The sequence below is a fragment of the Drosophila miranda genome, chromosome 3 (genome assembly GCF_003369915.1).
Source record: "Drosophila miranda strain MSH22 chromosome 3, D.miranda_PacBio2.1, whole genome shotgun sequence".
NCBI lineage: Eukaryota > Metazoa > Arthropoda > Insecta > Diptera > Drosophilidae > Drosophila > Drosophila miranda.
In genome coordinates this window covers 3,727,145-3,754,363 of record NC_046676.1, presented here as the reverse complement: position 1 = coordinate 3,754,363, position 27,219 = coordinate 3,727,145, and the positions used below count along the sequence as shown (strand labels likewise).

Genomic DNA, 27,219 nt, shown 5'->3' with positions numbered 1-27,219 from the left:
GAGTTAATTTGGACCTAAAATTCGACTGAACACATAATTGGCTCTTTCTTCTACCTGTTCCCGAACGCTTTTCCTCGCCTCCGATCTCGTTGAAGCGGATTGACCCTCCCTTCCTTGGCCATCCCTAGGTCGCAATTTTCACGGAATGACCCCTCTGCGTTCTCATGGGGCTCTCAGGGGCATCTGGCTAGCCGAAGGCAAACAAAAACTATATTCTAGAACATTATAAAATTTATTGAACCCTACATAAACAAATTTCTAAACTAAAACTAAACCTAACCCAAAAATAGGTACGCATAAAACAGATAAAATAGATGGAATTTCAAAATGACTTAATAATAGTGATAAACAAAATGAATAATTATTTCACATATAAAAAGATTAACAACGGCCAAACCGAAAGGGGGGAAGAAATAGAAACAGTAAGGGGGGAAGCATATAAAGTATTTGTCCCTCTCCTCTTTACTTGTTCAGTGGGACTCGAGTCAAATCGTTCGAGTTGAGTCTTTTACATTTCTCTTTCACACTCAACCGCAGATCCGCATGTCCACCGACGAAAGAGCTTTCCGGAGGAGAATCGGACCTGGAACGAGAACTCCGATAGGGAGTGGCATAAAGCACAACAAAAACTCACTCACAAATTCCCCACTTTCCTCTCTCCACACTTACTTTGAGCGACTCATTACATTAAAAAAAAACTTTCTCGCCCCTTTTCTTTTTCTCGTTCGCGCCGCCCCTTGCCGACTGCCGATGTCTTTCTCAAAAAAAACTAACAAAAAAAAATTATTTAAATTAACATAAAACACTCGACAATACACATATTATTTCTTTTCAAATTTCTGCCTTCCCGATCTCTTCCCGACCTTCCGCAATCGGGCTGTTTTCGACGACCACTCGCGCCGCCACTCGAAATCTCAGACTGTTCTTGGTCGCGCTCAGTCTGCGCTATGTAGCCCTTCCTTGTCTCGCTCTCCCACCAGAAGATGGAGTTTTTTTCCTCTTCCAAAAACCACTCAACTGCCGCTAGCGTCGTTGGTGCCCGGGTACTTGGGCCTGTAAATTTTCCACCGCAGCTTCGGCTGCTCCTCTGGACCCCTTTTGCGTCCCTCGGCCTCTCGATCTACTCGACGCCTCGGCGTCTTTGGATCCGTGAAGCTGAACCGGGTCGGTATTGTAATGAAAATGCGACGACACGGCGTTCCTCTTCTGCCGTATAAACTGCGCCAATAGCCGGTCCTAGCTTGGAAAAACTAACGCCGAATTAACTCGAGACTTTCTCGTTTCTGAAGCACTTAGATAAAAATATATATTTTTTTTTTCTGATAAAAGAAAACGAATGCTCGGGTCGAGCGCCAAAGCGGGAAGAGACCGAAGCCAAGCCCCTCAACATGCTAGAACCTTCGGGCCCTCTCATAGAACAAGGGAAATGCCAGAGAAAGTTGACAATCTGGGCTGTTAAATCTATCACCCTTTCCTATGCCCCTTTTCGTGACCTCCCAAACCTAGCCCATAGAGGGTGTATGCTCTGCCACGGCCATTACGGTGCCGACCACTAGATGGCGCTGCGAACTAGCTCTCTCGGCTGATCCAAGCGTTACAACCCCTGCAAGCAATCTACGTGGAATCAAAGGATTTATTCTTCTCTTTGCCTGGCTTTCTGGAGCGCCAGTTCCTCTGACTAGGACTCCCTCCCTCGGATCAGCTGCAGTGATGCAGCTCGTTCGAGATCTAGTTCGAAAAAAAAACAATTCTACCTATTATGCAGTGCGGAAATGAGAATATTTCCCATTGGGCAACCAATTTTTCAGAAAAAGGTTTGTTTTTTTTCGTTTATATGAACTTTTTATTCAATAAGTGAACGCGAATAATTTCTTTTGGTTTGTGTATCAGTACAAAGCTGAAAACTAAAATGAGGAATGCATTTGCAATGGCCTGGTCATTCATTATGCGAGAAATATGCTATGACTATGTTATAAATATAATAAAGAATTCAATAAAGATGATTACAACTATTTTTTTAGCAATTTATTCATATCCTTGTTTTGCCTGGTCATCTTCAGGTCGACATCCTCGATTTTATAGTTCATGTTGTCCAGTAGCTCATTTTGCGATTCAATCTCAGTGCCCAAATCAGTTGCCAAAAACTTCAAGCGCGACAAATTGTCACACATATCTTCAAGATTTGAGTCCAACTGGGCTTGAAAAAAGGGTTGCCAGCCTGAGTCGTCGGCTGATATTTACTGCTGGATTCTCCGCGGATCCGACTTACTGGATGGTTATCGTAGGGCTCAGAGGGTGACATGGGAGCGGATGATCCCCCGAAGACTCCAGCGTTAACATTACTGTTGGCTTCCTGCGAGGATTGACTGGCCGTGGGCGAGGCCGTGGGCGAGGAGGCCGTGGCCGAGGTTGGCTGATCTCACGGAGATTTGATAACCGTTACACGGGCACCGAAGGCGAATTCCCACCTGTTCAATCAATCTACCTCCCTCTTGCATTTACGGCATTAATTATTGTAAAATTAACCCGGCCAAAGAGAGGGGCACCCGCCGCTCTCAGCGATTCATTTCAAAAACGCATTCAAATTCGAATTTTGAGTCTTTGTCTCCGGGCGGTCTCGAACCTATGTCATCAAAAGAGTCTGCGAGACTTAACGCGCAGCACCAAACAGGGCTCTCCACAAAAATCGGAAATTTGTGAATTTTGTTGAGCAAGCAGTTCACACTTAAATAAACTGCTTGCATTAACATACCCTTTTGGTCAATTTGAAACTAGCCGCCAAAATTTTTTTAAATTTTAAATTAAATTTGAGTTTTCACTCCATTCAATCCAGTCATATTTCCATTTTCATGGTTTAAAATGTGTGTGTTAATTGTTGATAGTACAAAAACTGTTTATGACTTCGTACGAAAACATTTGGAACTAAAGATAGCAGCTAAGATGAGACTTAAATTGTTCTTTTTTCTGTTGTTGATTATTCTAGCAATGGTTTTATTTATGACGAAATTCAGTGCCAAACGATGGGCTGATGGAGTAGATGCAGTGTGTGCCTAATCACTTTTTATAGTGTTAAATTATGCCAATAAAGATGATGTAGCAAGCTTAGCGATAGTTGATTCAAGCAAGTAAATTCATTATTTTTGAACTACCAGCTGATCTCAAAGCGTAGAGCTCTGAGATACACTACACACAATGCAGGCAGCCGAAACTGAGGTTTGCACATACCTATCTATCAAATGTATACCTCAAAGTATTATAATTCAACTAACTAATCGCCAATTACACAGCCCAAGCGTACCAAGAGTTATATTGATGAGGTATACCGACTTTTAGAGGAAAAGCCAGGGGTTGAAGAAATATTAATCATGAATCGTTCCGGTGTGCCGATCAAAACGTCAATGGAACGCCAAGACGCACTTCAACATGCCTGTCTTTATGAGAATTCGCGTGAAAAGTGTCAGGCATTTCTATCAAAAATGGAGCCAACACAGCTCCTGACCATGTTGCGAGTCCGTACCAGATTCCACGAGGTCCTGCTAACACCTGATGGCAAGATAACCGTTTTGGTAGTGCAAAATCCAAAGGATACACATCTTAAGGTTGAGGATCTAAATCGTCATTCCTCCAATTTTTAAATAATTACTCCTACATATATCTACGTTGTTAGTCATCCAACTTCTTACACGTAAAACATCCTTCTCACTTTGTGAGCCCAAACACAACAAACTGTTGATTTATGTGACTACCTGAATATAAATTCAATCAAATAAGTAATAAATAGTCCTCAGAGCTTCAGCTTAAAAACAAAATATATTCCAAAAACAGATGACATTTTCTGACCAACAGAACGTAAATATATTCTTGTACCCGTATTTATAAAACACATTTCATTTTCATACTCTTCAGTATGTACAACATAAACGTTAAGTTCTTCTAGAACTAATGTAAAATATTCAATTTGGTTGTCTGTTGTTTATTTAAATGGATTAATCCTTCAATGGGAAACACATCAGTGCAGATTTAGCTTGGACAACGTCAAGTCATTCTCGTCAATAGGGGACACCGATAGTTTCATTTTGTGCTCCTTGGCCATTTTGGATAACATTACAATGTCCGAGTTTATATAGGCACCCCGCAAAAGTCCCACCGACGATTTTTCGGAAGTCTCAAGCTCCTTCACAAGTTCTTCAACACTGGGATTACATTTGGTTTCATCCTTTACTTCTTTAAACTTCTGGCCTGACAACGCACGAGTCCAAATGTCCTGAGATGACTCTTTGTATTTTTTGATTTTCTTGTCCAGGTCAGTAATCTTAGCACTGATCTCATTGTTATCGGGCTGCTTGGCTTGAGCCTGCATAAAAATACACCGAGCATCCTTATATTCGCCTAAGGCGGACAGGGCGCAACCTTCCTGGTAGAGGGCCTTACAGGAAGGCTTATTTTCAGTGAGACGCCGCAAGGCTTTCATCGTGATGCACACGCGTTTGGGATTATGCAATTTATTGTAGCAGATCATCAAGTTTTGCTGGAAGTTTTAAAAAAAACACATAAGTGTGGATGAGCCACGACGCTACAAGTTGCATAGTTACATTGAGAGTGATCAACAGAGCGATTTGCTTGCGCTCATCCTCATCATTGGCTAGGCGGCAATAGTTTAGAGAGGTTACCGCCCGCTCGAAGGCAGTGACGGCGTTGCGGTAGCGAAAGCGCTTCACACAGTCCTTGCCATGCATGTGCATGTCTAATGCCTTGGGGTAAACTATTGCAAACTTGCCCCGATCCACAGCGGCCATTGACGCGAAGGCATCTGAGTCCCCGATCAATGTGAAGTCAAGAACTTCGATTTTGAAAAGTCCATCTGAACGTGGTTTAATGCGCGGCGGGCAGCCTATCTCGTGAAATAGCAACTTATAGGATATAATAAACTCGGCTTTTTCATATGGGCGCATGGTAAGTACAGCAGCCTGGAGGCCAACCGGCACCGGTCTCAAAATATAATTTAGTTCGGCGCATCAATGAGGAATCAAAAGGAGAACTCTCGCCTTCCCAATAACCACTATAGCGCACAGCGACACGTGCCTTGTCTGGCACCAGACCTCGGCCCTGGTGCCCCTCACGTGTGATTCGCTTAAAAATGTTCTCATTGATCGGCTCCATCAATTTTTTGAGTTCCTCAAACGATTGGGTCCATGGAGAAGCGAGCTCTTCTTCATCAACATCTGGATCGTTATCACAATCTTCCATTTCGTCGACATTAAAATCATCATCGCCAGCCCCAAATGGCGACTGTTCTACCTCAAATTTTGAGCCAGAGCCAACGAGTTTTCTAGAAGAGTAAGAGGCAGCGTCTAGGTAGCACATGATTGTGCAAATGTATCAAATTTCGATGCTTACCCAAGTTGCAGTGGTTCCTTGAGCATTTGAGTGCAATATGAAAAATAATCTTCCATTTTTTCCACACTTTTTACCAACTTTAACTTGTTTGGGTTAATTACAAAAATGCGCGCTAGGCAGTGACACCCTCAGAAATATACCAAGTATATACCGATGAAAAAACGACCTTAGCCCACTTATGACCTCTTTAATTAAACAGGATAACAAATTGAGTTAAACTGCGGAAAATAATACTGTTTGTAAATCTTTTCTCTGAAATTACAAAAAAAAAAACACACACACACGATATCTTTCACTGTAACAGCGCCAAAATGATTCAATTTTCTTTATTTTTGGTGGAATATTAAAAAACCGCCTTGGGCGACAATGGGTTAATCGTTCCGTCGAGGATGGGAAACCATATTTCTCGATTTTGATTCAAGATATGCTAATTTTAGCTACTCCCTTTTATTGAACTTTTTATATAAATAAAAAAATGTTGTAACGAAAAAGGTCGAACTGCCCACAAAGTTTTTTTTCTACACGATTAGCTACTTTTAAGTACTCCTGAGTACATATGTATGTAGATGTGCCAGTTCATAGAACGAATAGATAAAACCACACCATGAAAAACCAATAATTCATTAAACATTTCTAACGCCCCAAATCTATCTGTGTATTTGAAAAGTAATTAAAAAATTTAATTTTGTAGTCTAGTATAATTAGAAAATCTTTTACCGTTTCTAGTCGCAGGCGACGGATAGAAGTGATATTTATGTGGGGAGTGCTGGTTCCGGCCAAGTGTTTTATGTACCCCTGCAAGCAATCTACGTGGAATCAAAGGATTTATTCTTCTCTTTGCCTGGCTTTCTGGAGCGCCAGTTCCTCTGACTCGGACTCCCTCCCTCGGATCAGCTGCGGTGATGCAGCTCGTTCGAGATCTAGTTCGAAAAAAAAACAATTCTACCTATTGTGCAGTGCGGAAATGAGAATATTTCCCATTGGGCAACCAATTTTTCAGAAAAAGGTTTGTTTTTTTTCGTTTATATGAACTTTTTATTCAATAAGTGAACGCGAATAATTTCTTTTGGTTTGTGTATCAGTACAAAGCTGAACACTAAAATGAGGAATGCATTTGCAATGGCCTGGTCATTCATTATGCGAGAGATATGCTATGACTATGTTATAAATATAATAAAGAATTCAATAAAGATGATTACAACTATTTTTTTAGCAATTTATTCATATCCTTGTTTTGCCTGGTCATCTTCAGGTCGACATCCTCGATTTTATAGTTCATGTTGTCCAGTAGCTCATTTTGCGATTCAATCTCAGTGCCCAAATCAGTTGCCAAAAACTTCAAGCGCGACAAATTGTCACACATATCTTCAAGATTTGAGTCCAACTGGGCTTGAAAAAAGGGTTGCCAGCCTGAGTCGTCGGGCTGATATTTACTGCTGGATTCTCCGCGGATCCGACTTACTGGATGGTTATCGTAGGGCTCAGAGGGTGACATGGGAGCGGATGATCCCCCGAAGACTCCAGCGTTAACATTACTGTTGGCTTCCTGCGAGGATTGACTGGCCGTGGGCGAGGCCGTGGCCGAGGTTGGCTGATCTCTCACGGATTTGATAACCGTTACGGGCACCGAAGGCGAATTCCCACCTGTTCAATCAATCTACCTCCCTCTTGCATTTACGGCATTAATTATTGTAAAATTAACCCGGCCAAAGAGAGGGGCAGCACCCGCCGCTCTCAGCGATTCATTTAAAAAACGCATTCAAATTCGAATTTTGAGTCCTTGTCTCCGGGCGGTCTCGAACCTATGTCATCAAAAGAGTCTGCGAGACTTAACGCGCAGCACCAAACAGGTCTCTCCACAAAAATCGGAAATTTGTGAATTTTGTTGAGCAAGCAGTTCACACTTAAATAAACTGCTTGCATTAACATACCCTTTTGGTCAATTTGAAACTAGCCGCCAAAATTTTTTTAAATTTTAAATTAAATTTGAGTTTTCACTCCATTCAATCCAGTCATAATTCCATTTTCATGGTTTAAAATGTGTGTGTTAATTGTTGATAGTACAAAAACTGTTTATGACTTCGTACGAAAACATTTGGAACTAAAGATAGCGGCTAAGATGAGACTTAAATTGTTATTTTTTCTGTTGTTGATTATTCTAGCAATGGTTTTATTTATGACGAAAGTCAGTGCCAAACGATGGGCTGATGGAGTAGATGGAGTGTGTGCCTAATCACTTTTTATAGTGTTAAATTATACCAATAAAGATGATGTAGCAAGCTTAGCGATAGTTGATTCAAACAAGTAAATTCATTAATTTTGAGCTACCAGCTGATCTCAAAGCGTAGAGCTCTGAGATACACTACACACAATGCAGGCAGCCGAAACTGAGGTTTGCACATACCTATCTATCAAATGTATACCTCAAAGTATTATAATTCAACTAACTAATCGCCAATTCCACAGCCCAAGCGTACCAAGAGTTATATTGATGAGGTATACCGACTTTTAGAGGAAAAGCCAGGGGTTGAAGAAATATTAATCATGAATCGTTCCGGTGTGCCGATCAAAACGTCAATGGAACGCCAAGACGCACTTCAACATGCCTGTCTTTATGAGAATTCGCGTGAAAAGTGTCAGGCATTTCTATCAAAAATGGAGCCAACACAGCTCCTGACCATGTTGCGAGTCCGTACCAGATTCCACGAGGTCCTGCTAACACCTGATGGCAAGATAACCGTTTTGGTAGTGCAAAATCCAAAGGATACACATCTTAAGGTTGAGGATCTAAATCGTCATTCCTCCAATTTTTAAATAATTACTCCTACATATATCTACGTTGTTAGTCATCCAACTTCTTACACGTAAAACATCCTTCTCACTTTGTGAGCCCAAACACAACAAACTGTTGATTTATGTGACTACCTGAATATAAATTCAATCAAATAAGTAATAAATAGTCCTCAGAGCTTCAGCTTAAAAACAAAATATATTCCAAAAACAGATGACATTTTCTGACCAACAGAACGTAAATATATTCTTGTACCCGTATTTATAAAACACATTTCATTTTCATACTCTTCAGTATGTACAACATAAACGTTAAGTTCTTCTAGAACTAATGTAAAATATTCAATTTGGTTGTCTGTTGTTTATTTAAATGGATTAATCCTTCAATGGGAAACACATCAGTGCAGATTTAGCTTGGACAACGTCAAGTCATTCTCGTCAATAGGGGACACCGATAGTTTCATTTTGTGCTCCTTGGCCATTTTGGATAACATTACAATGTCCGAGTTTATATAGGCACCCCGCAAAAGTCCCACCGACGATTTTTCGGAAGTCTCAAGCTCCTTCACAAGTTCTTCAACACTGGGATTACATTTGGTTTCATCCTTTACTTCTTTAAACTTCTGGCCTGACAACGCACGAGTCCAAATTTCCTGAGATGACTCTTTGTATTTTTTGATTTTCTTGTCCAGGTCAGTAATCTTAGCACTGATCTCATTGTTATCGGGCTGCTTGGCTTGAGCCTGCATAAAAATACACCGAGCATTCGCCTAATAGCAACTTATAGGATATAATAAACTCGGCTTTTTCATATGGGCGCATGGTAAGTACAGCAGCCTGGAGGCCAACCGGCACCGGTCTCAAAATATAATTTAGTTCGGCGCATCAATGAGGAATCAAAAGGAGAACTCTCGCCTTCCCAATAACCACTATAGCGCACAGCGACACGAGCCTTGTCTGGCACCAGACCTCGGCCCTGGTGCCTCTCACGTGTGATGCGCTTAAAAATGTTCTCATTGATCGGCTCCATCAATTTTTTGAGTTCCTCAAACGATTGGGTCCATGGAGAAGCGAGCTCTTCTTCATCAACATCTGGAGCGTTATCACAATCTTCCATTTCGTCGACATTAAAATCATCATCGCCAGCCCCAAATGGCGACTGTTCTACCTCAAATTTTGAGCCAGAGCCAACGAGTTTTCTAGAAGAGTAAGAGGCAGCGTCTAGGTAGCACATGATTGTGCAAATGTATCAAATTTCGATGCTTACCCAAGTTGCAGTGGTTCCTTGAGCATTTGAGTGCAATATGAAAAATAATCTTCCATTTTTTCCACACTTTTTACCAACTTTAACTTGTTTGGGTTAATTACAAAAATGCGCGCTAGGCAGTGACACCCTCAGAAATATACCAAGTATATACCGATGAAAAAACGACCTTAGCCCACTTATGACCTCTTTAATTAAACAGGATAACAAATTGAGTTAAACTGCGGAAAATAACACTGTTTGTAAATCTTTTCTCTGAAACTACAAAAAAAAAAAACACACACACGATATCTTTCACTGTAACAGCGCCAAAATGATTCAATTTTCTTTATTTTTGGTGGAATATTAAAAAACCGCCTTGGGCGACAATGGGTTAATCGTTCCGTCGAGGATGGGAAACCATATTTCTCGATTTTGATTCAAGATATGCTAATTTTAGCTACTCCCTTTTATTGAACTTTTTATATAAATAAAAAAATGTTGTAACGAAAAAGGTCGAACTGCCCACAAAGTTTTTTTTCTACACGATTAGCTACTTTTAAGTACTCCTGAGTACATATTTATGTAGATGTGCCAGTTCATAGAACGAATAGATAAAACCACACCTTGAAAAACCAATAATTCATTAAACATTTCTAACGCCCCAAATCTATCTGCGTATTTGAAAAGTAATTAAAAAATTTAATTTTGTAGTCTAGTATAATTAGAAAATCTTTTACCGTTTCTAGTCGCAGGCGACGGATAGAAGTGATATTTATGTGGGGAGTGCTGGTTCCGGACAAGTGTTCTATGTACCCCTGCAAGCAATCTACGTGGAATCAAAGGATTTATTCTTCTCTTTGCCTGGCTTTCTGGAGCGCCAGTTCCTCTGACTCGGACTCCCTCCCTCGGATCAGCTGCAGTGATGCAGCTCGTTCGAGATCTAGTTCGAAAAAAAAACAATTCTACCTATTGTGCAGTGCGGAAATGAGAATATTTCCCATTGGGCAACCAATTTTTCAGAAAAAGGTTTGTTTTTTTTCGTTTATATGAACTTTTTATTCAATAAGTGAACGCGAATAATGTCTTTTGGTTTGTGTATCAGTACAAAGCTGAAAACTAAAATGAGGAATGCATTTGCAATGGCCTGGTCATTCATTATGCGAGAGATATGCTATGACTATGTTATAAATATAATAAAGAATTCAATAAAGATGATTACAACTATTTTTTTAGCAATTTATTCATATCCTTGTTTTGCCTGGTCATCTTCAGGTCGACATCCTCGATTTTATAGTTCATGTTGTCCAGTAGCTCATTTTGCGATTCAATCTCAGTGCCCAAATCAGTTGCCAAAAACTTCAAGCGCGACAAATTGTCACACATATCTTCAAGATTTGAGTCCAACTCGGCTTGAAAAAAGGGTTGCCAGCCTGAGTCGTCGGCTGATATTTACTGCTGGATTCTCCGCGGATCCGACTTACTGGATGGTTATCGTAGGGCTCAGAGGGTGACATGGGAGCGGATGATCCCCCGAAGACTCCAGCGTTAACATTACTGTTGGCTTCCTGCGAGGATTGACTGGCCGTGGGCGAGGCCGTGGCCGAGGTTGGCTGATCTCACGGATTTGATAACCGTTACGGGCACCGAAGGCGAATTCCCACCTGTTCAATCAATCTACCTCCCTCTTGCATTTACGGCATTAATTATTGTAAAATTAACCCGGCCAAAGAGAGGGGCACCCGCCGCTCTCAGCGATTCATTTCAAAAACGCAATCAAATGCGAATTTTGAGTCTTTGTCTCCGGGCGGTCTCGAACCTATGTCATCAAAAGAGTCTGCGAGACTCAACGCGCAGCACCAAAAAGGTCTCTCCACAAAAATCGGAAATTTGTGAATTTTGTTGAGCAAGCAGTTCACACTTAAATAAACTGCTTGCATTAACATACCCTTTTGGTCAATTTGAAACTAGCCGCCAAAATTTTTTTAAATTTTAAATTAAATTTGAGTTTTCACTCCATTCAATCCAGTCATAATTCCATTTTCATGGTTTAAAATTTGTGTGTGTTAATTGTTGATAGTACAAAAACTGTTTATGACTTCGTACGAAAACATTTGGAACTAAAGATAGCAGCTAAGATGAGACTTAAATTGTTCTTTTTTCTGTTGTTGATTATTCTAGCAATGGTTTTATTTATGACGAAATTCAGTGCCAAACGATGGGCTGATGGAGTAGATGCAGTGTGTGCCTAATCACTTTTTATAGTGTTAAATTATGCCAATAAAGATGATGTAGCAAGCTTAGCGATAGTTGATTCAAGCAAGTAAATTCATTATTTTTGAACTACCAGCTGATCTCAAAGCGTAGAGCTCTGAGATACACTACACACAATGCAGGCAGCCGAAACTGAGGTTTGCACATACCTATCTATCAAATGTATACCTCAAAGTATTATAATTCAACTAACTAATCGCCAATTCCACAGCCCAAGCGTACCAAGAGTTATATTGATGAGGTATACCGACTTTTAGAGGAAAAGCCAGGGGTTGAAGAAATATTAATCATGAATCGTTCCGGTGTGCCGATCAAAACGTCAATGGAACGCCAAGACGCACTTCAACATGCCTGTCTTTATGAGAATTCGCGTGAAAAGTGTCAGGCATTTCTATCAAAAATGGAGCCAACACAGCTCCTGACCATGCTGCGAGTCCGTACCAGATTCCACGAGGTCCTGCTAACACCTGATGGCAAGATAACCGTTTTGGTAGTGCAAAATCCAAAGGATACACATCTTAAGGTTGAGGATCTAAATCGTCATTCCTCCAATTTTTAAATAATTACTCCTACATATATCTACGTTGTTAGCCATCCAACTTCTTAGACGTAAAACATTCTTCTCACTTTGTGAGCCCAAACACAACAAACTGTTGATTTATGTGACTACCTGAATATAAATGCAATCAAATAAGTAATAAATAGTCCTCAGAGCTTCAGCTTAAAAACAAAATATATTCCAAAAACAGATGACATTTTCTGACCAACAGAACGTAAATATATTCTTGTACCCGTATTTATAAAACACATTTCATTTTCATACTCTTCAGTATGTACAACATAAACGTTAAGTTCTTCTAGAACTAATGTAAAATATTCAATTTGGTTGTCTGTTGTTTATTTAAATGGATTAATCCTTCAATGGGAAACACATCAGTGCAGATTTAGCTTGGACAACGTCAAGTCATTCTCGTCAATAGGGGACACCGATAGTTTCATTTTGTGCTCCTTGGCCATTTTGGATAACATTACAATGTCCGAGTTTATATAGGCACCCCGCAAAAGTCCCACCGACGATTTTTCGGAAGTCTCAAGCTCCTTCACAAGTTCTTCAACACTGGGATTACATTTGGTTTCATCCTTTACTTCTTTAAACTTCTGGCCTGACAACGCACGAGTCCAAATGTCCTGAGATGACTCTTTGTATTTTTTGATTTTCTTGTCCAGGTCAGTAATCTTAGCACTGATCTCATTGTTATCGGGCTGCTTGGCTTGAGCCCGCATAAAAATACACCGAGCATCCTTATATTCGCCTAAGGTGGACAGGGCGCAACCTTCCTGGTAGAGGGCCTTACAGGAAGGCTTATTTTCAGTGAGACGCCGCAAGGCTTTCATCGTGATGCACACGCGTTTGGGATTATGCAATTTATTGTAGCAGATCATCAAGTTTTGCTGGAAGTTTTAAAAAAAACACATAAGTGGGGATGAGCCACGACGCTACAAGTTGCATAGTTACATTGAGAGTGATCAACAGAGCGATTTGCTTGCGCTCATCCTCATCATTGGCTAGGCGGCAATAGTTTAGAGAGGTTACCGCCCGCTCGAAGGCAGTGACGGCGTTGCGGTAGCGAAAGCGCTTCACACAGTCCTTGCCATGCATGTGCATGTCTAATGCCTTGGGGTAAACTATTGCAAACTTGTCCCGATCCACAGCGGCCATTGACGCGAAGGCATCTGAGTCCCCGATCAATGTGAAGTCAAGAACTTCGATTTTGAAAAGTCCATCTGAACGTGGTTTAATGCGCGGCGGGCAGCCTATCTCGTGAAATAGCAACTTATAGGATATAATAAACTCGGCTTTTTCATATGGGCGCATGGTAAGTACAGCAGCCTGGAGGCCTTCTAGCACATCGCAACCGGCACCGGTCTCAAAATATAATTTAGTTCGGCGCATCAATGAGGAATCAAAAGGAGAACTCTCGCCTTCCCAATAACCACTATAGCGCACAGCGACACGTGCCTTGTCTGGCACCAGACCTCGGCCCTGGTGCCCCTCACGTGTGATGCGCTTAAAAATGTTCTCATTGATCGGCTCCATCAATTTTTTGAGTTCCTCAAACGATTGGGTCCATGGAGAAGCGAGCTCTTCTTCATCAACATCTGGAGCGTTATCACAATCTTCCATTTCGTCGACATTAAAATCATCATCGCCAGCCCCAAATGGCGACTGTTCTACCTCAAATTTTGAGCCAGAGCCAACGAGTTTTCTAGAAGAGTAAGAGGCAGCGTCTAGGTAGCACATGATTGTGCAAATGTATCAAATTTCGATGCTTACCCAAGTTGCAGTGGTTCCTTGAGCATTTGAGTGCAATATGAAAAATAATCTTCCATTTTTTCCACACTTTTTACCAACTTTAACTTGTTTGGGTTAATTACAAAAATGCGCGCTAGGCAGTGACACCCTCAGAAATATACCAAGTATATACCGATGAAAAAACGACCTTAGCCCACTTATGACCTCTTTAATTAAACAGGATAACAAATTGAGTTAAACTGCGGAAAATAATACTGTTTGTAAATCTTTTCTCTGAAATTACAAAAAAAAAAAAACACACACACGATATCTTTCACTGTAACAGCGCCAAAATGATTCAATTTTCTTTATTTTTGGTGGAATATTAAAAAACCGCCTTGGGCGACAATGGGTTAATCGTTCCGTCGAGGATGGGAAACCATATTCCTCGATTTTGATTCAAGATATGCTAATTTTAGCTGCTCCCTTTTATTGAACTTTTTATATAAATAAAAAAATGTTGTAACGAAAAAGGTCGAACTGCCCACAAAGTTTTTTTTCTACACGATTAGCTACTTTTAAGTACTCCTGAGTACATATTTATGTAGATGTGCCAGTTCATAGAACGAATAGATAAAACCACACCATGAAAAACCAATAATTCATTAAACATTTCTAACGCCCCAAATCTATCTGCGTATTTGAAAAGTAATTAAAAAATTTAATTTTGTAGTCTAGTATAATTAGAAAATCTTTTACCGTTTCTAGTCGCAGGCGACGGATAGAAGTGATATTTATGTGGGGAGTGCTGGTTCCGGACAAGTGTTCTATGTACCCCTGCAAGCAATCTACGTGGAATCAAAGGATTTATTCTTCTCTTTGCCTGGCTTTCTGGAGCGCCAGTTCCTCTGACTCGGACTCCCTCCCTCGGATCAGCTGCAGTGATGCAGCTCGTTCGAGATCTAGTTCGAAAAAAAAAACAATTCTACCTATTGTGCAGTGCGGAAATGAGAATATTTCCCATTGGGCAACCAGTTTTTCAGAAAAAGGTTTGTTTTTTTTCGTTTATATGAACTTTTTATTCAATAAGTGAACGCGAATAATGTCTTTTGGTTTGTGTATCAGTACAAAGCTGAAAACTAAAATGAGGAATGCATTTGCAATGGCCTGGTCATTCATTATGCGAGAGATATGCTATGACTATGTTATAAATATAATAAAGAATTCAATAAAGATGATTACAACTATTTTTTTAGCAATTTATTCATATCCTTGTTTTGCCTGGTCATCTTCAGGTCGACATCCTCGATTTTATAGTTCATGTTGTCCAGTAGCTCATTTTGCGATTCAATCTCAGTGCCCAAATCAGTTGCCAAAAACTTCAAGCGCGACAAATTGTCACACATATCTTCAAGATTTGAGTCCAACTGGGCTTGAAAAAAGGGTTGCCAGCCTGAGTCGTCGGCTGATATTTACTGCTGGTTATCGCAGGGCTCAGAGGGTGACATGGGAGCGGATGATCCCCCGAAGACTCCAGCGTTAACATTACTGTTGGCTTCCTGCGAGGATTGACTGGCCGTGGGCGAGGCCGTGGGCGAGGCCGTGGCCGAGGTTGGCTGATCTCACGGAGATTTGATAACCGTTACGGGCACCGAAGGCGAATTCCCACCTGTTCAATCAATCTACCTCCCTCTTGCATTTACGGCATTAATTATTGTAAAATTAACCCGGCCAAAGAGAGGGGCACCCGCCGCTCTCAGCGATTCATTTCAAAAACGCATTCAAATTCGAATTTTGAGTCTTTGTCTCCGGGCGGTCTCGAACCTATGTCATCAAAAGAGTCTGCGAGACTTAACGCGCAGCACCAAACAGGGCTCCCCACAAAAATCGGAAATTTGTGAATTTTGTTGAGCAAGCAGTTCACACTTAAATAAACTGCTTGCATTAACATACCCTTTTGGTCAATTTGAAACTAGCCGCCAAAATTTTTTTAAATTTTAAATTAAATTTGAGTTTTCACTCCATTCAATCCAGTCATAATTCCATTTTCATGGTTTAAAATGTGTGTGTTAATTGTTGATAGTACAAAAACTGTTTATGACTTCGTACGAAAACATTTGGAACTAAAGATAGCAGCTAAGATGAGACTTAAATTGTTCTTTTTTCTGTTGTTGATTATTCTAGCAATGGTTTTATTTATGACGAAAGTCAGTGCCAAACGATGGGCTGATGGAGTAGATGGAGTGTGTGCCTAATCACTTTTTATAGTGTTAAATTATACCAATAAAGATGATGAAGCAAGCTTAGCGATAGTTGATTCAAACAAGTAAATTCATTATTTTTGAGCTACCAGCTGATCTCAAAGCGTAGAGCTCTGAGATACACTACACACAATGCAGGCAGCCGAAACTGAGGTTTGCACATACCTATCTATCAAATGTATACCTCAAAGTATTATAATTCAACTAACTAATCGCCAATTCCACAGCCCAAGCGTATCAAGAGTTATATTGATGAGGTGTACCGACTTTTAGAGGAAAAGCCAGGGGTTGAAGAAATATTAATCATGAATCGTTACGGTGTGCCGATCAAAACGTCAATGGAACGCCAAGACGCACTTCAACATGCCTGTCTTTATGAGAATTCGCGTGAAAAGTGTCAGGCATTTCTATCAAAAATGGAGCCAACACAGCTCCTGACCATGTTGCGAGTCCGTACCAGATTCCACGAGGTCCTGCTAACACCTGATGGATCTAAATCGTCATTCCTCCAATTTTTAAATAATTACTCCTACATATATCTACGTTGTTAGTCATCCAACTTCTTACACGTAAAACATCCTTCTCACTTTGTGAGCCCAAACACAACAAACTGTTGATTTATGTGACTACCTGAATATAAATTCAATCAAATAAGTAATAAATAGTCCTCAGAGCTTCAGCTTAAAAACAAAATATATTCCAAAAACAGATGACATTTTCTGACCAACAGAACGTAAATATATTCTTGTACCCGTATTTATAAAACACATTTCATTTTCATACTCTTCAGTATGTACAACATAAACGTTAAGTTCTTCTAGAACTAATGTAAAATATTCAATTTGGTTGTCTGTTGTTTATTTAAATGGATTAATCCTTCAATGGGAAACACATCAGTGCAGATTTAGCTTGGACAACGTCAAGTCATTCTCGTCAATAGGGGACACCGATAGTTTCATTTTGTGCTCCTTGGCCATTTTGGATAACATTACAATGTCCGAGTTTATATAGGCACCCCGCAAAAGTCCCACCGACGATTTTTCGGAAGTCTCAAGCTCCTTCACAAGTTCTTCAACACTGGGATTACATTTGGTTTCATCCTTTACTTCTTTAAACTTCTGGCCTGACAACGCACGAGTCCAAATGTCCTGAGATGACTCTTTGTATTTTTTGATTTTCTTGTCCAGGTCAGTAATCTTAGCACTGATCTCATTGTTATCGGGCTGCTTGGCTTGAGCCTGCATAAAAATACACCGAGCATCCTTATATTCGCCTAAGGCGGACAGGGCGCAACCTTCCTGGTAGAGGGCCTTACAGGAAGGCTTATTTTCAGTGAGACGCCGCAAGGCTTTCATCGTGATGCACACGCGTTTGGGATTATGCAATTTATTGTAGCAGATCATCAAGTTTTGCTGGAAGTTTTAAAAAAAACACATAAGTGTGGATGAGCCACGACGCTACAAGTTGCATAGTTACATTGAGAGTGATCAACAGAGCGATTTGCTTGCGCTCATCCTCATCATTGGCTAGGCGGCAATAGTTTAGAGAGGTTACCGCCCGCTCGAAGGCAGTGACGGCGTTGCGGTAGCGAAAGCGCTTCACACAGTCCTTGCCATGCATGTGCATGTCTAATGCCTTGGGGTAAACTATTGCAAACTTGTCCCGATCCACAGCGGCCATTGACGCGAAGGCATCTGAGTCCCCGATCAATGTGAAGTCAAGAACTTCGATTTTGAAAAGTCCATCTGAACGTGGTTTAATGCGCGGCGGGCAGCCTATCTCGTGAAATAGCAACTTATAGGATATAATAAACTCGGCCTTTTCATATGGGCGCATGGTAAGTACAGCAGCCTGGAGGCCTTCTAGCACATCGCAACCGGCACCGGTCTCAAAATATAATTTAGTTCGGCGCATCAATGAGGAATCAAAAGGAGAACTCTCGCCTTCCCAATAACCACTATAGCGCACAGCGACACGTGCCTTGTCTGGCACCAGACCTCGGCCCTGGTGCCCCTCACGTGTGATGCGCTTAAAAATGTTCTCATTGATCGGCTCCATCAATTTTTTGAGTTCCTCAAACGATTGGGTCCATGGAGAAGCGAGCTCTTCTTCATCAACATCTGGAGCGTTATCACAATCTTCCATTTCGTCGACATTAAAATCATCATCGCCAGCCCCAAATGGCGACTGTTCTACCTCAAATTTTGAGCCAGAGCCAACGAGTTTTCTAGAAGAGTAAGAGGCAGCGTCTAGGTAGCACATGATTGTGCAAATGTATCAAATTTCGATGCTTACCCAAGTTGCAGTGGTTCCTTGAGCATTTGAGTGCAATATGAAAAATAATCTTCCATTTTTTCCACACTTTTTACCAACTTTAACTTGTTTGGGTTAATTACAAAAATGCGCGCTAGGCAGTGACACCCTCAGAAATATACCAAGTATATACCGATGAAAAAACGACCTTAGCCCACTTATGACCTCTTTAATTAAACAGGATAACAAATTGAGTTAAACTGCGGAAAATAATACTGTTTGTAAATCTTTTCTCTGAAATTACAAAAAAAAAAAACACACACACACGATATCTTTCACTGTAACAGCGCCAAAATGATTCAATTTTCTTTATTTTTGGTGGAATATTAAAAAACCGCCTTGGGCGACAATGGGTTAATCGTTCCGTCGAGGATGGGAAACCATATTTCTCGATTTTGATTCAAGATATGCTAATTTTAGCTACTCCCTTTTATTGAACTTTTTATATAAATAAAAAAATGTTGTAACGAAAAAGGTCGAACTGCCCACAAAGTTTTTTTTCTACACGATTAGCTACTTTTAAGTACTCCTGAGTACATATTTATGTAGATGTGCCAGTTCATAGAACGAATAGATAAAACCACACCATGAAAAACCAATAATTCATTAAACATTTCTAACGCCCCAAATCTATCTGTGTATTTGAAAAGTAATTAAAAAATTTAATTTTGTAGTCTAGTATAATTAGAAAATCTTTTACCGTTTCTAGTCGCAGGCGACGGATAGAAGTGATATTTATGTGGGGAGTGCTGGTTCCGGACAAGTGTTCTATGTACCCCTGCAAGCAATCTACGTGGAATCAAAGGATTTATTCTTCTCTTTGCCTGGCTTTCTGGAGCGCCAGTTCCTCTGACTCGGACTCCCTCCCTCGGATCAGCTGCAGTGATGCAGCTCGTTCGAGATCTAGTTCGAAAAAAAAACAATTCTACCTATTGTGCAGTGCGGAAATGAGAATATTTCCCATTGGGCAACCAATTTTTCAGAAAAAGGTTTGTTTTTTTTCGTTTATATGAACTTTTTATTCAATAAGTGAACGCGAATAATTTCTTTTGGTTTGTGTATCAGTACAAAGCTGAACACTAAAATGAGGAATGCATTTGCAATGGCCTGGTCATTCATTATGCGAGAGATATGCTATGACTATGTTATAAATATAATAAAGAATTCAATAAAGATGATTACAACTATTTTTTTAGCAATTTATTCATATCCTTGTTTTGCCTGGTCATCTTCAGGTCGACATCCTCGATTTTATAGTTCATGTTGTCCAGTAGCTCATTTTGCGATTCAATCTCAGTGCCCAAATCAGTTGCCAAAAACTTCAAGCGCGACAAATTGTCACACATATCTTCAAGATTTGAGTCCAACTGGGCTTGAAAAAAGGGTTGCCAGCCTGAGTCGTCGGCTGATATTTACTGCTGGATTCTCCGCGGATCCGACTTACTGGATGGTTATCGTAGGGCTCAGAGGGTGACATGGGAGCGGATGATCCCCCGAAGACTCCAGCGTTAACATTACTGTTGGCTTCCTGCGAGGATTGACTGGCCGTGGGCGAGGCCGTGGCCGAGGTTGGCTGATCTCACGGATTTGATAACCGTTACGGGCACCGAAGGCGAATTCCCACCTGTTCAATCAATCTACCTCCCTCTTGCATTTACGGCATTAATTATTGTAAAATTAACCCGGCCAAAGAGAGGGGCACCCGCCGCTCTCAGCGATTCATTTCAAAAACGCATTCAAATTCGAATTTTGAGTCCTTGTCTCCGGGCGGTCTCGAACCTATGTCATCAAAAGAGTCTGCGAGACTTAACGCGCAGCACCAAACAGGTCTCTCCACAAAAATCGGAAATTTGTGAATTTTGTTGAGCAAGCAGTTCACACTTAAATAAACTGCTTGCATTAACATACCCTTTTGGTCAATTTGAAACTAGCCGCCAAAATTTTTTTAAATTTTAAATTAAATTTGAGTTTTCACTCCATTCAATCCAGTCATAATTCCATTTTCATGGTTTAAAATGTGTGTGTTAATTGTTGATAGTACAAAAACTGTTTATGACTTCGTACGAAAACATTTGGAACTAAAGATAGCAGCTAAGATGAGACTTAAATTGTTCTTTTTTCTGTTGTTGATTATTCTAGCAATGGTTTTATTTATGACGAAAGTCAGTGCCAAACGATGGGCTGATGGAGTAGATGGAGTGTGTGCCTAATCACTTTTTATAGTGTTAAATTATACCAATAAAGATGATGTAGCAAGCTTAGCGATAGTTGATTCAAACAAGTAAATTCATTATTTTTGAGCTACCAGCTGATCTCAAAGCGTAGAGCTCTGAGATACACTACACACAATGCAGGCAGCCGAAACTGAGGTTTGCACATACCTATCTATCAAATGTATACCTCAAAGTATTATAATTCAACTAACTAATCGCCAATTCCACAGCCCAAGCGTACCAAGAGTTATATTGATGAGGTATACCGACTTTTAGAGGAAAAGCCAGGGGTTGAAGAAATATTAATCATGAATCGTTCCGGTGTGCCGATCAAAACGTCAATGGAACGCCAAGACGCACTTCAACATGCCTGTCTTTATGAGAATTCGCGTGAAAAGTGTCAGGCATTTCTATCAAAAATGGAGCCAACACAGCTCCTGACCATGTTGCGAGTCCGTACCAGATTCCACGAGGTCCTGCTAACACCTGATGGCAAGATAACCGTTTTGGTAGTGCAAAATCCAAAGGATACACATCTTAAGGTTGAGGATCTAAATCGTCATTCCTCCAATTTTTAAATAATTACTCCTACATATATCTACGTTGTTAGTCATCCAACTTCTTACACGTAAAACATTCTTCTCACTTTGTGAGCCCAAACACAACAAACTGTTGATTTATGTGACTACCTGAATATAAATTCAATCAAATAAGTAATAAATAGTCCTCAGAGCTTCAGCTTAAAAACAAAATATATTCCAAAAACAGATGACATTTTCTGACCAACAGAACGTAAATATATTCTTGTACCCGTATTTATAAAACACATTTCATTTTCATACTCTTCAGTATGTACAACATAAACGTTAAGTTCTTCTAGAACTAATGTAAAATATTCAATTTGGTTGTCTGTTGTTTATTTAAATGGATTAATCCTTCAATGGGAAACACATCAGTGCAGATTTAGCTTGGACAACGTCAAGTCATTCTCGTCAATAGGGGACACCGATAGTTTCATTTTGTGCTCCTTGGCCATTTTGGATAACATTACAATGTCCGAGTTTATATAGGCACCCCGCAAAAGTCCCACCGACGATTTTTCGGAAGTCTCAAGCTCCTTCACAAGTTCTTCAACACTGGGATTAGATTTGGTTTCATCCTTTACTTCTTTAAACTTCTGGCCTGACAACGCACGAGTCCAAATTTCCTGAGATGACTCTTTGTATTTTTTGATTTTCTTGTCCAGGTCAGTAATCTTAGCACTGATCTCATTGTTATCGTGCTGCTTGGCTTGAGCCTGCATAAAAATACACCGAGCATCCTTATATTCGCCTAATAGCAACTTATAGGATATAATAAACTCGGCTTTTTCATATGGGCGCATGGTAAGTACAGCAGCCTGGAGGCCTTCTAGCACATCGCAACCGGCACCGGTCTCAAAATATAATTTAGTTCGGCGCATCAATGAGGAATCAAAAGGAGAACTCTCGCCTTCCCAATAACCACTATAGCGCACAGCGACACGAGCCTTGTCTGGCACCAGACCTCGGCCCTGGTGCCTCTCACGTGTGATGCGCTTAAAAATGTTCTCATTGATCGGCTCCATCAATTTTTTGAGTTCCTCAAACGATTGGGTCCATGGAGAAGCGAGCTCTTCTTCATCAACATCTGGAGCGTTATCACAATCTTCCATTTCGTCGACATTAAAATCATCATCGCCAGCCCCAAATGGCGACTGTTCTACCTCAAATTTTGAGCCAGAGCCAACGAGTTTTCTAGAAGAGTAAGAGGCAGCGTCTAGGTAGCACATGATTGTGCAAATGTATCGAATTTCGATGCTTACCCAAGTTGCAGTGGTTCCTTGAGCATTTGAGTGCAATATGAAAAATAATCTTCCATTTTTTCCACACTTTTTACCAACTTTAACTTGTTTGGGTTAATTACAAAAATGCGCGCTAGGCAGTGACACCCTCAGAAATATACCAAGTATATACCGATGAAAAAACGACCTTAGCCCACTTATGACCTCTTTAATTAAACAGGATAACAAATTGAGTTAAACTGCGGAAAATAATACTGTTTGTAAATCTTTTCTCTGAAATTACAAAAAAAAAAAACACACACACGATATCTTTCACTGTAACAGCGCCAAAATGATTCAATTTTCTTTATTTTTGGTGGAATATTAAAAAACCGCCTTGGGCGACAATGGGTTAATCGTTCCGTCGAGGATGGGAAACCATATTTCTCGATTTTGATTCAAGATATGCTAATTTTAGCTACTCCCTTTTATTGAACTTTTTATATAAATAAAAAAATGTTGTAACGAAAAAGGTCGAACTGCCCACAAAGTTTTTTTTCTACACGATTAGCTACTTTTAAGTACTCCTGAGTACATATTTATGTAGATGTGCCAGTTCATAGAACGAATAGATAAAACCACACCATGAAAAACCAATAATTCATTAAACATTTCTAACGCCCCAAATCTATCTGCGTATTTGAAAAGTAATTAAAAAATTTAATTTTGTAGTCTAGTATAATTAGAAAATCTTTTACCGTTTCTAGTCGCAGGCGACGGATAGAAGTGATATTTATGTGGGGAGTGCTGGTTCCGGACAAGTGTTCTATGTACCCCTGCAAGCAATCTACGTGGAATCAAAGGATTTATTCTTCTCTTTGCCTGGCTTTCTGGAGCGCCAGTTCCTCTGACTCGGACTCCCTCCCTCGGATCAGCTGCAGTGATGCAGCTCGTTCGAGATCTAGTTCGAAAAAAAACAATTCTACCTATTGTGCAGTGCGGAAATGAGAATATTTCCCATTGGGCAACCAATTTTTCAGAAAAAGGTTTGTTTTTTTTCCGTTTATATGAACTTTTTATTCAATAAGTGAACGCGAGTAATGTCTTTTGGTTTGTGTATCAGTACAAAGCTGAAAACTAAAATGAGGAATGCATTTGCAATGGCCTGGTCATTCATTATGCGAGAGATATGCTATGACTATGTTATAAATATAATAAAGAATTCAATAAAGATGATTACAACTATTTTTTTAGCAATTTATTCATATCCTTGTTTTGCCTGGTCATCTTCAGGTCGACATCCTCGATTTTATAGTTCATGTTGTCCAGTAGCTCATTTTGCGATTCAATCTCAGTGCCCAAATCAGTTGCCAAAAACTTCAAGCGCGACAAATTGTCACACATATCTTCAAGATTTGAGTCCAACTCGGCTTGAAAAAAGGGTTGCGCCAGCCTGAGTCGTCGGCTGATATTTACTGCTGGATTCTCCGCGGATCCGACTTACTGGATGGTTATCGTAGGGCTCAGAGGGTGACATGGGAGCGGATGATCCCCCGAAGACTCCAGCGTTAACATTACTGTTGGCTTCCTGCGAGGATTGACTGGCCGTGGGCGAGGCCGTGGCCGAGGTTGGCTGATCTCACGGATTTGATAACCGTTACGGGCACCGAAGGCGAATTCCCACCTGTTCAATCAATCTACCTCCCTCTTGCATTTACGGCATTAATTATTGTAAAATTAACCCGGCCAAAGAGAGAGAGGGGCACCCGCCGCTCTCAGCGATTCATTTCAAAAACGCAATCAAATGCGAATTTTGAGTCTTTGTCTCCGGGCGGTCTCGAACCTATGTCATCAAAAGAGTCTGCGAGACTTAACGCGCAGCACCAAACAGGTCTCTCCACAAAAATCGGAAATTTGTGAATTTTGTTGAGCAAGCAGTTCACACTTAAATAAACTGCTTGCATTAACATACCCTTTTGGTCAATTTGAAACTAGCCGCCAAAATTTTTTTAAATTTTAAATTAAATTTGAGTTTTCACTCCATTCAATCCAGTCATAATTCCATTTTCATGGTTTAAAATGTGTGTGTTAATTGTTGATAGTACAAAAACTGTTTATGACTTCGTACGAAAACATTTGGAACTAAAGATAGCAGCTAAGATGAGACTTAAGTTGTTCTTTTTTCTGTTGTTGATTATTCTAGCAATGGTTTTATTTATGACGAAAGTCAGTGCCAAACGATGGGCTGATGGAGTAGATGGAGTGTGTGCCTAATCACTTTTTATAGTGTTAAATTATACCAATAAAGATGATGAAGCAAGCTTAGCGATAGTTGATTCAAACAAGTAAATTCATTATTTTTGAGCTACCAGCTGATCTCAAAGCGTAGAGCTCTGAGATACACTACACACAATGCAGGCAGCCGCAACTGAGGTTTTCACATACCTATCTATCAAATGTATACCTCAAAGTATTATAATTCAACTAACTAATCGCCAATTCCACAGCCCAAGCGTACCAAGAGTTATATTGATGAGGTATACCGACTTTTAGAGGAAAAGCCAGGGGTTGAAGAAATATTAATCATGAATCGTTCCGGTGTGCCGATCAAAACGTCAATGGAACGCCAAGACGCACTTCAACATGCCTGTCTTTATGAGAATTCGCGTGAAAAGTGTCAGGCATTTCTATCAAAAATGGAGCCACCACAGCTCCTGACCATGCTGCGAGTCCGTACCAGATTCCACGAGGTCCTGCTAACACCTGATGGCAAGATAACCGTTTTGGTAGTGCAAAATCCAAAGGATACACATCTTAAGGTTGAGGATCTAAATCGTCATTCCTCCAATTTTTAAATAATTACTCCTACATATATCTACGTTGTTAGTCATCCAACTTCTTACACGTAAAACATTCTTCTCACTTTGTGAGCCCAAACACAACAAACTGTTGATTTATGTGACTACCTGAATATAAATTCAATCAAATAAGTAATAAATAGTCCTCAGAGCTTCAGCTTAAAAACAAAATATATTCCAAAAACAGATGACATTTTCTGACCAACAGAACGTAAATATATTCTTGTACCCGTATTTATAAAACACATTTCATTTTCATACTCTTCAGTATGTACAACATAAACGTTAAGTTCTTCTAGAACTAATGTAAAATATTCAATTTGGTTGTCTGTTGTTTATTTAAATGGATTAATCCTTCAATGGGAAACACATCAGTGCAGATTTAGCTTGGACAACGTCAAGTCATTCTCGTCAATAGGGGACACCGATAGTTTCATTTTGTGCTCCTTGGCCATTTTGGATAACATTACAATGTCCGAGTTTATATAGGCACCCCGCAAAAGTCCCACCGACGATTTTTCGGAAGTCTCAAGCTCCTTCACAAGTTCTTCAACACTGGGATTACATTTGGTTTCATCCTTTACTTCTTTAAACTTCTGGCCTGACAACGCACGAGTCCAAATTTCCTGAGATGACTCTTTGTATTTTTTGATTTTCTTGTCCAGGTCAGTAATCTTAGCACTGATCTCATTGTTATCGGGCTGCTTGGCTTGAGCCTGCATAAAAATACACCGAGCATCCTTATATTCGCCTAATAGCAACTTATAGGATATAATAAACTCGGCTTTTTCATATGGGCGCATGGTAAGTACAGCAGCCTGGAGGCCAACCGGCACCGGTCTCAAAATATAATTTAGTTCGGCGCATCAATGAGGAATCAAAAGGAGAACTCTCGCCTTCCCAATAACCACTATAGCGCACAGCGACACGTGCCTTGTCTGGCACCAGACCTCGGCCCTGGTGCCCCTCACGTGTGATTCGCTTAAAAATGTTCTCATTGATCGGCTCCATCAATTTTTTGAGTTCCTCAAACGATTGGGTCCATGGAGAAGCGAGCTCTTCTTCATCAACATCTGGAGCGTTATCACAATCTTCCATTTCGTCGACATTAAAATCATCATCGCCAGCCCCAAATGGCGACTGTTCTACCTCAAATTTTGAGCCAGAGCCAACGAGTTTTCTAGAAGAGTAAGAGGCAGCGTCTAGGTAGCACATGATTGTGCAAATGTATCAAATTTCGATGCTTACCCAAGTTGCAGTGGTTCCTTGAGCATTTGAGTGCAATATGAAAAATAATCTTCCATTTTTTCCACACTTTTTCCCAACTTTAACTTGTTTGGGTTAATTACAAAAATGCGCGCTAGGCAGTGACACCCTCAGAAATATACCAAGTATATACCGATGAAAAAACGACCTTAGCCCACTTATGACCTCTTTAATTAAACAGGATAACAAATTGAGTTAAACTGCGGAAAATAATACTGTTTGTAAATCTTTTCTCTGAAATTACAAAAAAAAAAAAACACACACACGATATCTTTCACTGTAACAGCGCCAAAATGATTCAATTTTCTTTATTTTTGGTGGAATATTAAAAAACCGCCTTGGGCGACAATGGGTTAATCGTTCCGTCGAGGATGGGAAACCATATTCCTCGATTTTGATTCAAGATATGCTAATTTTAGCTGCTCCCTTTTATTGAACTTTTTATATAAATAAAAAAATGTTGTAACGAAAAAGGTCGAACTGCCCACAAAGTTTTTTTTCTACACGATT

General features: G+C 40.2%; 6 protein-coding genes, 1 long non-coding RNA gene and 1 pseudogene across 14 annotated transcripts in view; 3 read left to right on the top strand and 5 right to left on the bottom strand.

The window, feature by feature from the left end:
• Positions 1-3,102: 3,102 nt before the first annotated feature.
• On the top strand, positions 3,103-3,804 carry LOC117188262 (dynein light chain roadblock-type 1-like). The gene is made up of 2 exons (XM_033391821.1): positions 3,103-3,213; positions 3,288-3,804. The coding sequence occupies exons 1-2, from the start codon at positions 3,193-3,195 to the stop codon at positions 3,633-3,635; spliced, it is 369 nt and encodes a 122-aa protein (XP_033247712.1). The 5' UTR covers positions 3,103-3,192; the 3' UTR covers positions 3,636-3,804.
• Positions 3,805-3,957: 153 nt separating this feature from the next.
• On the bottom strand, positions 3,958-5,509 carry LOC117188254 (annotated as a pseudogene).
• Positions 5,510-7,532: 2,023 nt separating this feature from the next.
• LOC117188243 (dynein light chain roadblock-type 1-like) overlaps positions 7,533-27,219 on the top strand; it is a 22,166-nt gene continuing 2,479 nt past the window's right edge. The window contains exons 1-5 of one of the 7 annotated variants that reach the window (XM_033391795.1): positions 7,533-7,814; positions 7,864-8,175; positions 11,916-12,227; positions 21,015-21,326; positions 25,093-25,404. In XM_033391795.1, coding sequence (XP_033247686.1) covers positions 7,942-8,175; positions 11,916-12,227; positions 21,015-21,326; positions 25,093-25,404 — 1,170 coding nt within the window. In that variant the 5' untranslated portion in view covers positions 7,533-7,814; positions 7,864-7,941. Of the gene's footprint in view, positions 7,815-7,863; positions 8,176-11,730; positions 11,867-11,915; positions 12,228-20,613; positions 20,966-21,014; positions 21,327-24,982; positions 25,019-25,092; positions 25,405-27,219 lie in introns of those variants that run through there. The other 6 variants (XM_033391794.1, XM_033391796.1, XM_033391798.1 and 3 more) reach the window with 6 other exon arrangements.
• Positions 8,969-9,578, bottom strand: LOC117188261 (inactive peptidyl-prolyl cis-trans isomerase shutdown-like). Its single transcript, XM_033391820.1, has 2 exons — positions 9,455-9,578; positions 8,969-9,386 (listed from the first exon to the last, which is right to left on the bottom strand). The coding sequence occupies exons 1-2, from the start codon at positions 9,508-9,510 to the stop codon at positions 8,996-8,998; spliced, it is 447 nt and encodes a 148-aa protein (XP_033247711.1). The 5' UTR covers positions 9,511-9,578; the 3' UTR covers positions 8,969-8,995.
• LOC117188264 lies at positions 16,049-16,748 on the top strand. Its single transcript, XR_004472536.1, has 2 exons — positions 16,049-16,436; positions 16,486-16,748. It is a non-coding gene; the product is annotated as an uncharacterized LOC117188264 (long non-coding RNA).
• LOC117188244 (inactive peptidyl-prolyl cis-trans isomerase shutdown-like) overlaps positions 17,100-27,219 on the bottom strand; it is a 22,338-nt gene continuing 12,218 nt past the window's right edge. Inside the window, exons 1-3 of one of the 2 annotated variants that reach the window (XM_033391805.1) lie at positions 18,554-18,665; positions 17,735-18,485; positions 17,100-17,670 (exon numbers count right to left, since the gene is read on the bottom strand). In XM_033391805.1, coding sequence (XP_033247696.1) covers positions 17,152-17,670; positions 17,735-18,485; positions 18,554-18,609 — 1,326 coding nt within the window. In that variant the 5' untranslated portion in view covers positions 18,610-18,665 and the 3' untranslated portion in view covers positions 17,100-17,151. Of the gene's footprint in view, positions 17,671-17,734; positions 18,486-18,553; positions 18,666-27,219 lie in introns of those variants that run through there. The other variant, XM_033391804.1, reaches the window with a different exon arrangement.
• The window catches only part of LOC117188256 (inactive peptidyl-prolyl cis-trans isomerase shutdown-like), a 5,643-nt gene continuing 4,186 nt past the window's right edge, over positions 25,763-27,219 (bottom strand). The window contains exon 4 of the mRNA XM_033391815.1: positions 25,763-26,194. Coding sequence (XP_033247706.1) covers positions 25,815-26,194 — 380 coding nt within the window. The 3' untranslated portion in view covers positions 25,763-25,814. The remainder of the gene's footprint in view (positions 26,195-27,219) is intronic.
• LOC117188259 (inactive peptidyl-prolyl cis-trans isomerase shutdown-like) lies at positions 26,201-26,835 on the bottom strand. The gene is made up of 2 exons (XM_033391818.1): positions 26,692-26,835; positions 26,201-26,623 (listed from the first exon to the last, which is right to left on the bottom strand). Exons 1-2 carry the CDS (start codon positions 26,745-26,747, stop codon positions 26,233-26,235), a joined length of 447 nt encoding a protein of 148 aa, XP_033247709.1. The 5' UTR covers positions 26,748-26,835; the 3' UTR covers positions 26,201-26,232.

Coding starts and splice junctions, on each gene's coding strand:
- LOC117188262 (XM_033391821.1), top strand. CDS start 3,193: ATGCAGGCAGCCGAAACTGAG. Junction 3,214..3,287: donor TGCAGGCAGCCGAAACTGAG/GTTTGCACATAC, acceptor CCAATTACACAG/CCCAAGCGTACCAAGAGTTA.
- LOC117188261 (XM_033391820.1), bottom strand. CDS start 9,510: ATGGAAGATTATTTTTCATATTGCACTCAAATGCTCAAGGAACCACTG. Junction 9,387..9,454: donor AAGGAACCACTGCAACTTGG/GTAAGCATCGAA, acceptor TTACTCTTCTAG/AAAACTCGTTGGCTCTGGCT.
- LOC117188259 (XM_033391818.1), bottom strand. CDS start 26,747: ATGGAAGATTATTTTTCATATTGCACTCAAATGCTCAAGGAACCACTG. Junction 26,624..26,691: donor AAGGAACCACTGCAACTTGG/GTAAGCATCGAA, acceptor TTACTCTTCTAG/AAAACTCGTTGGCTCTGGCT.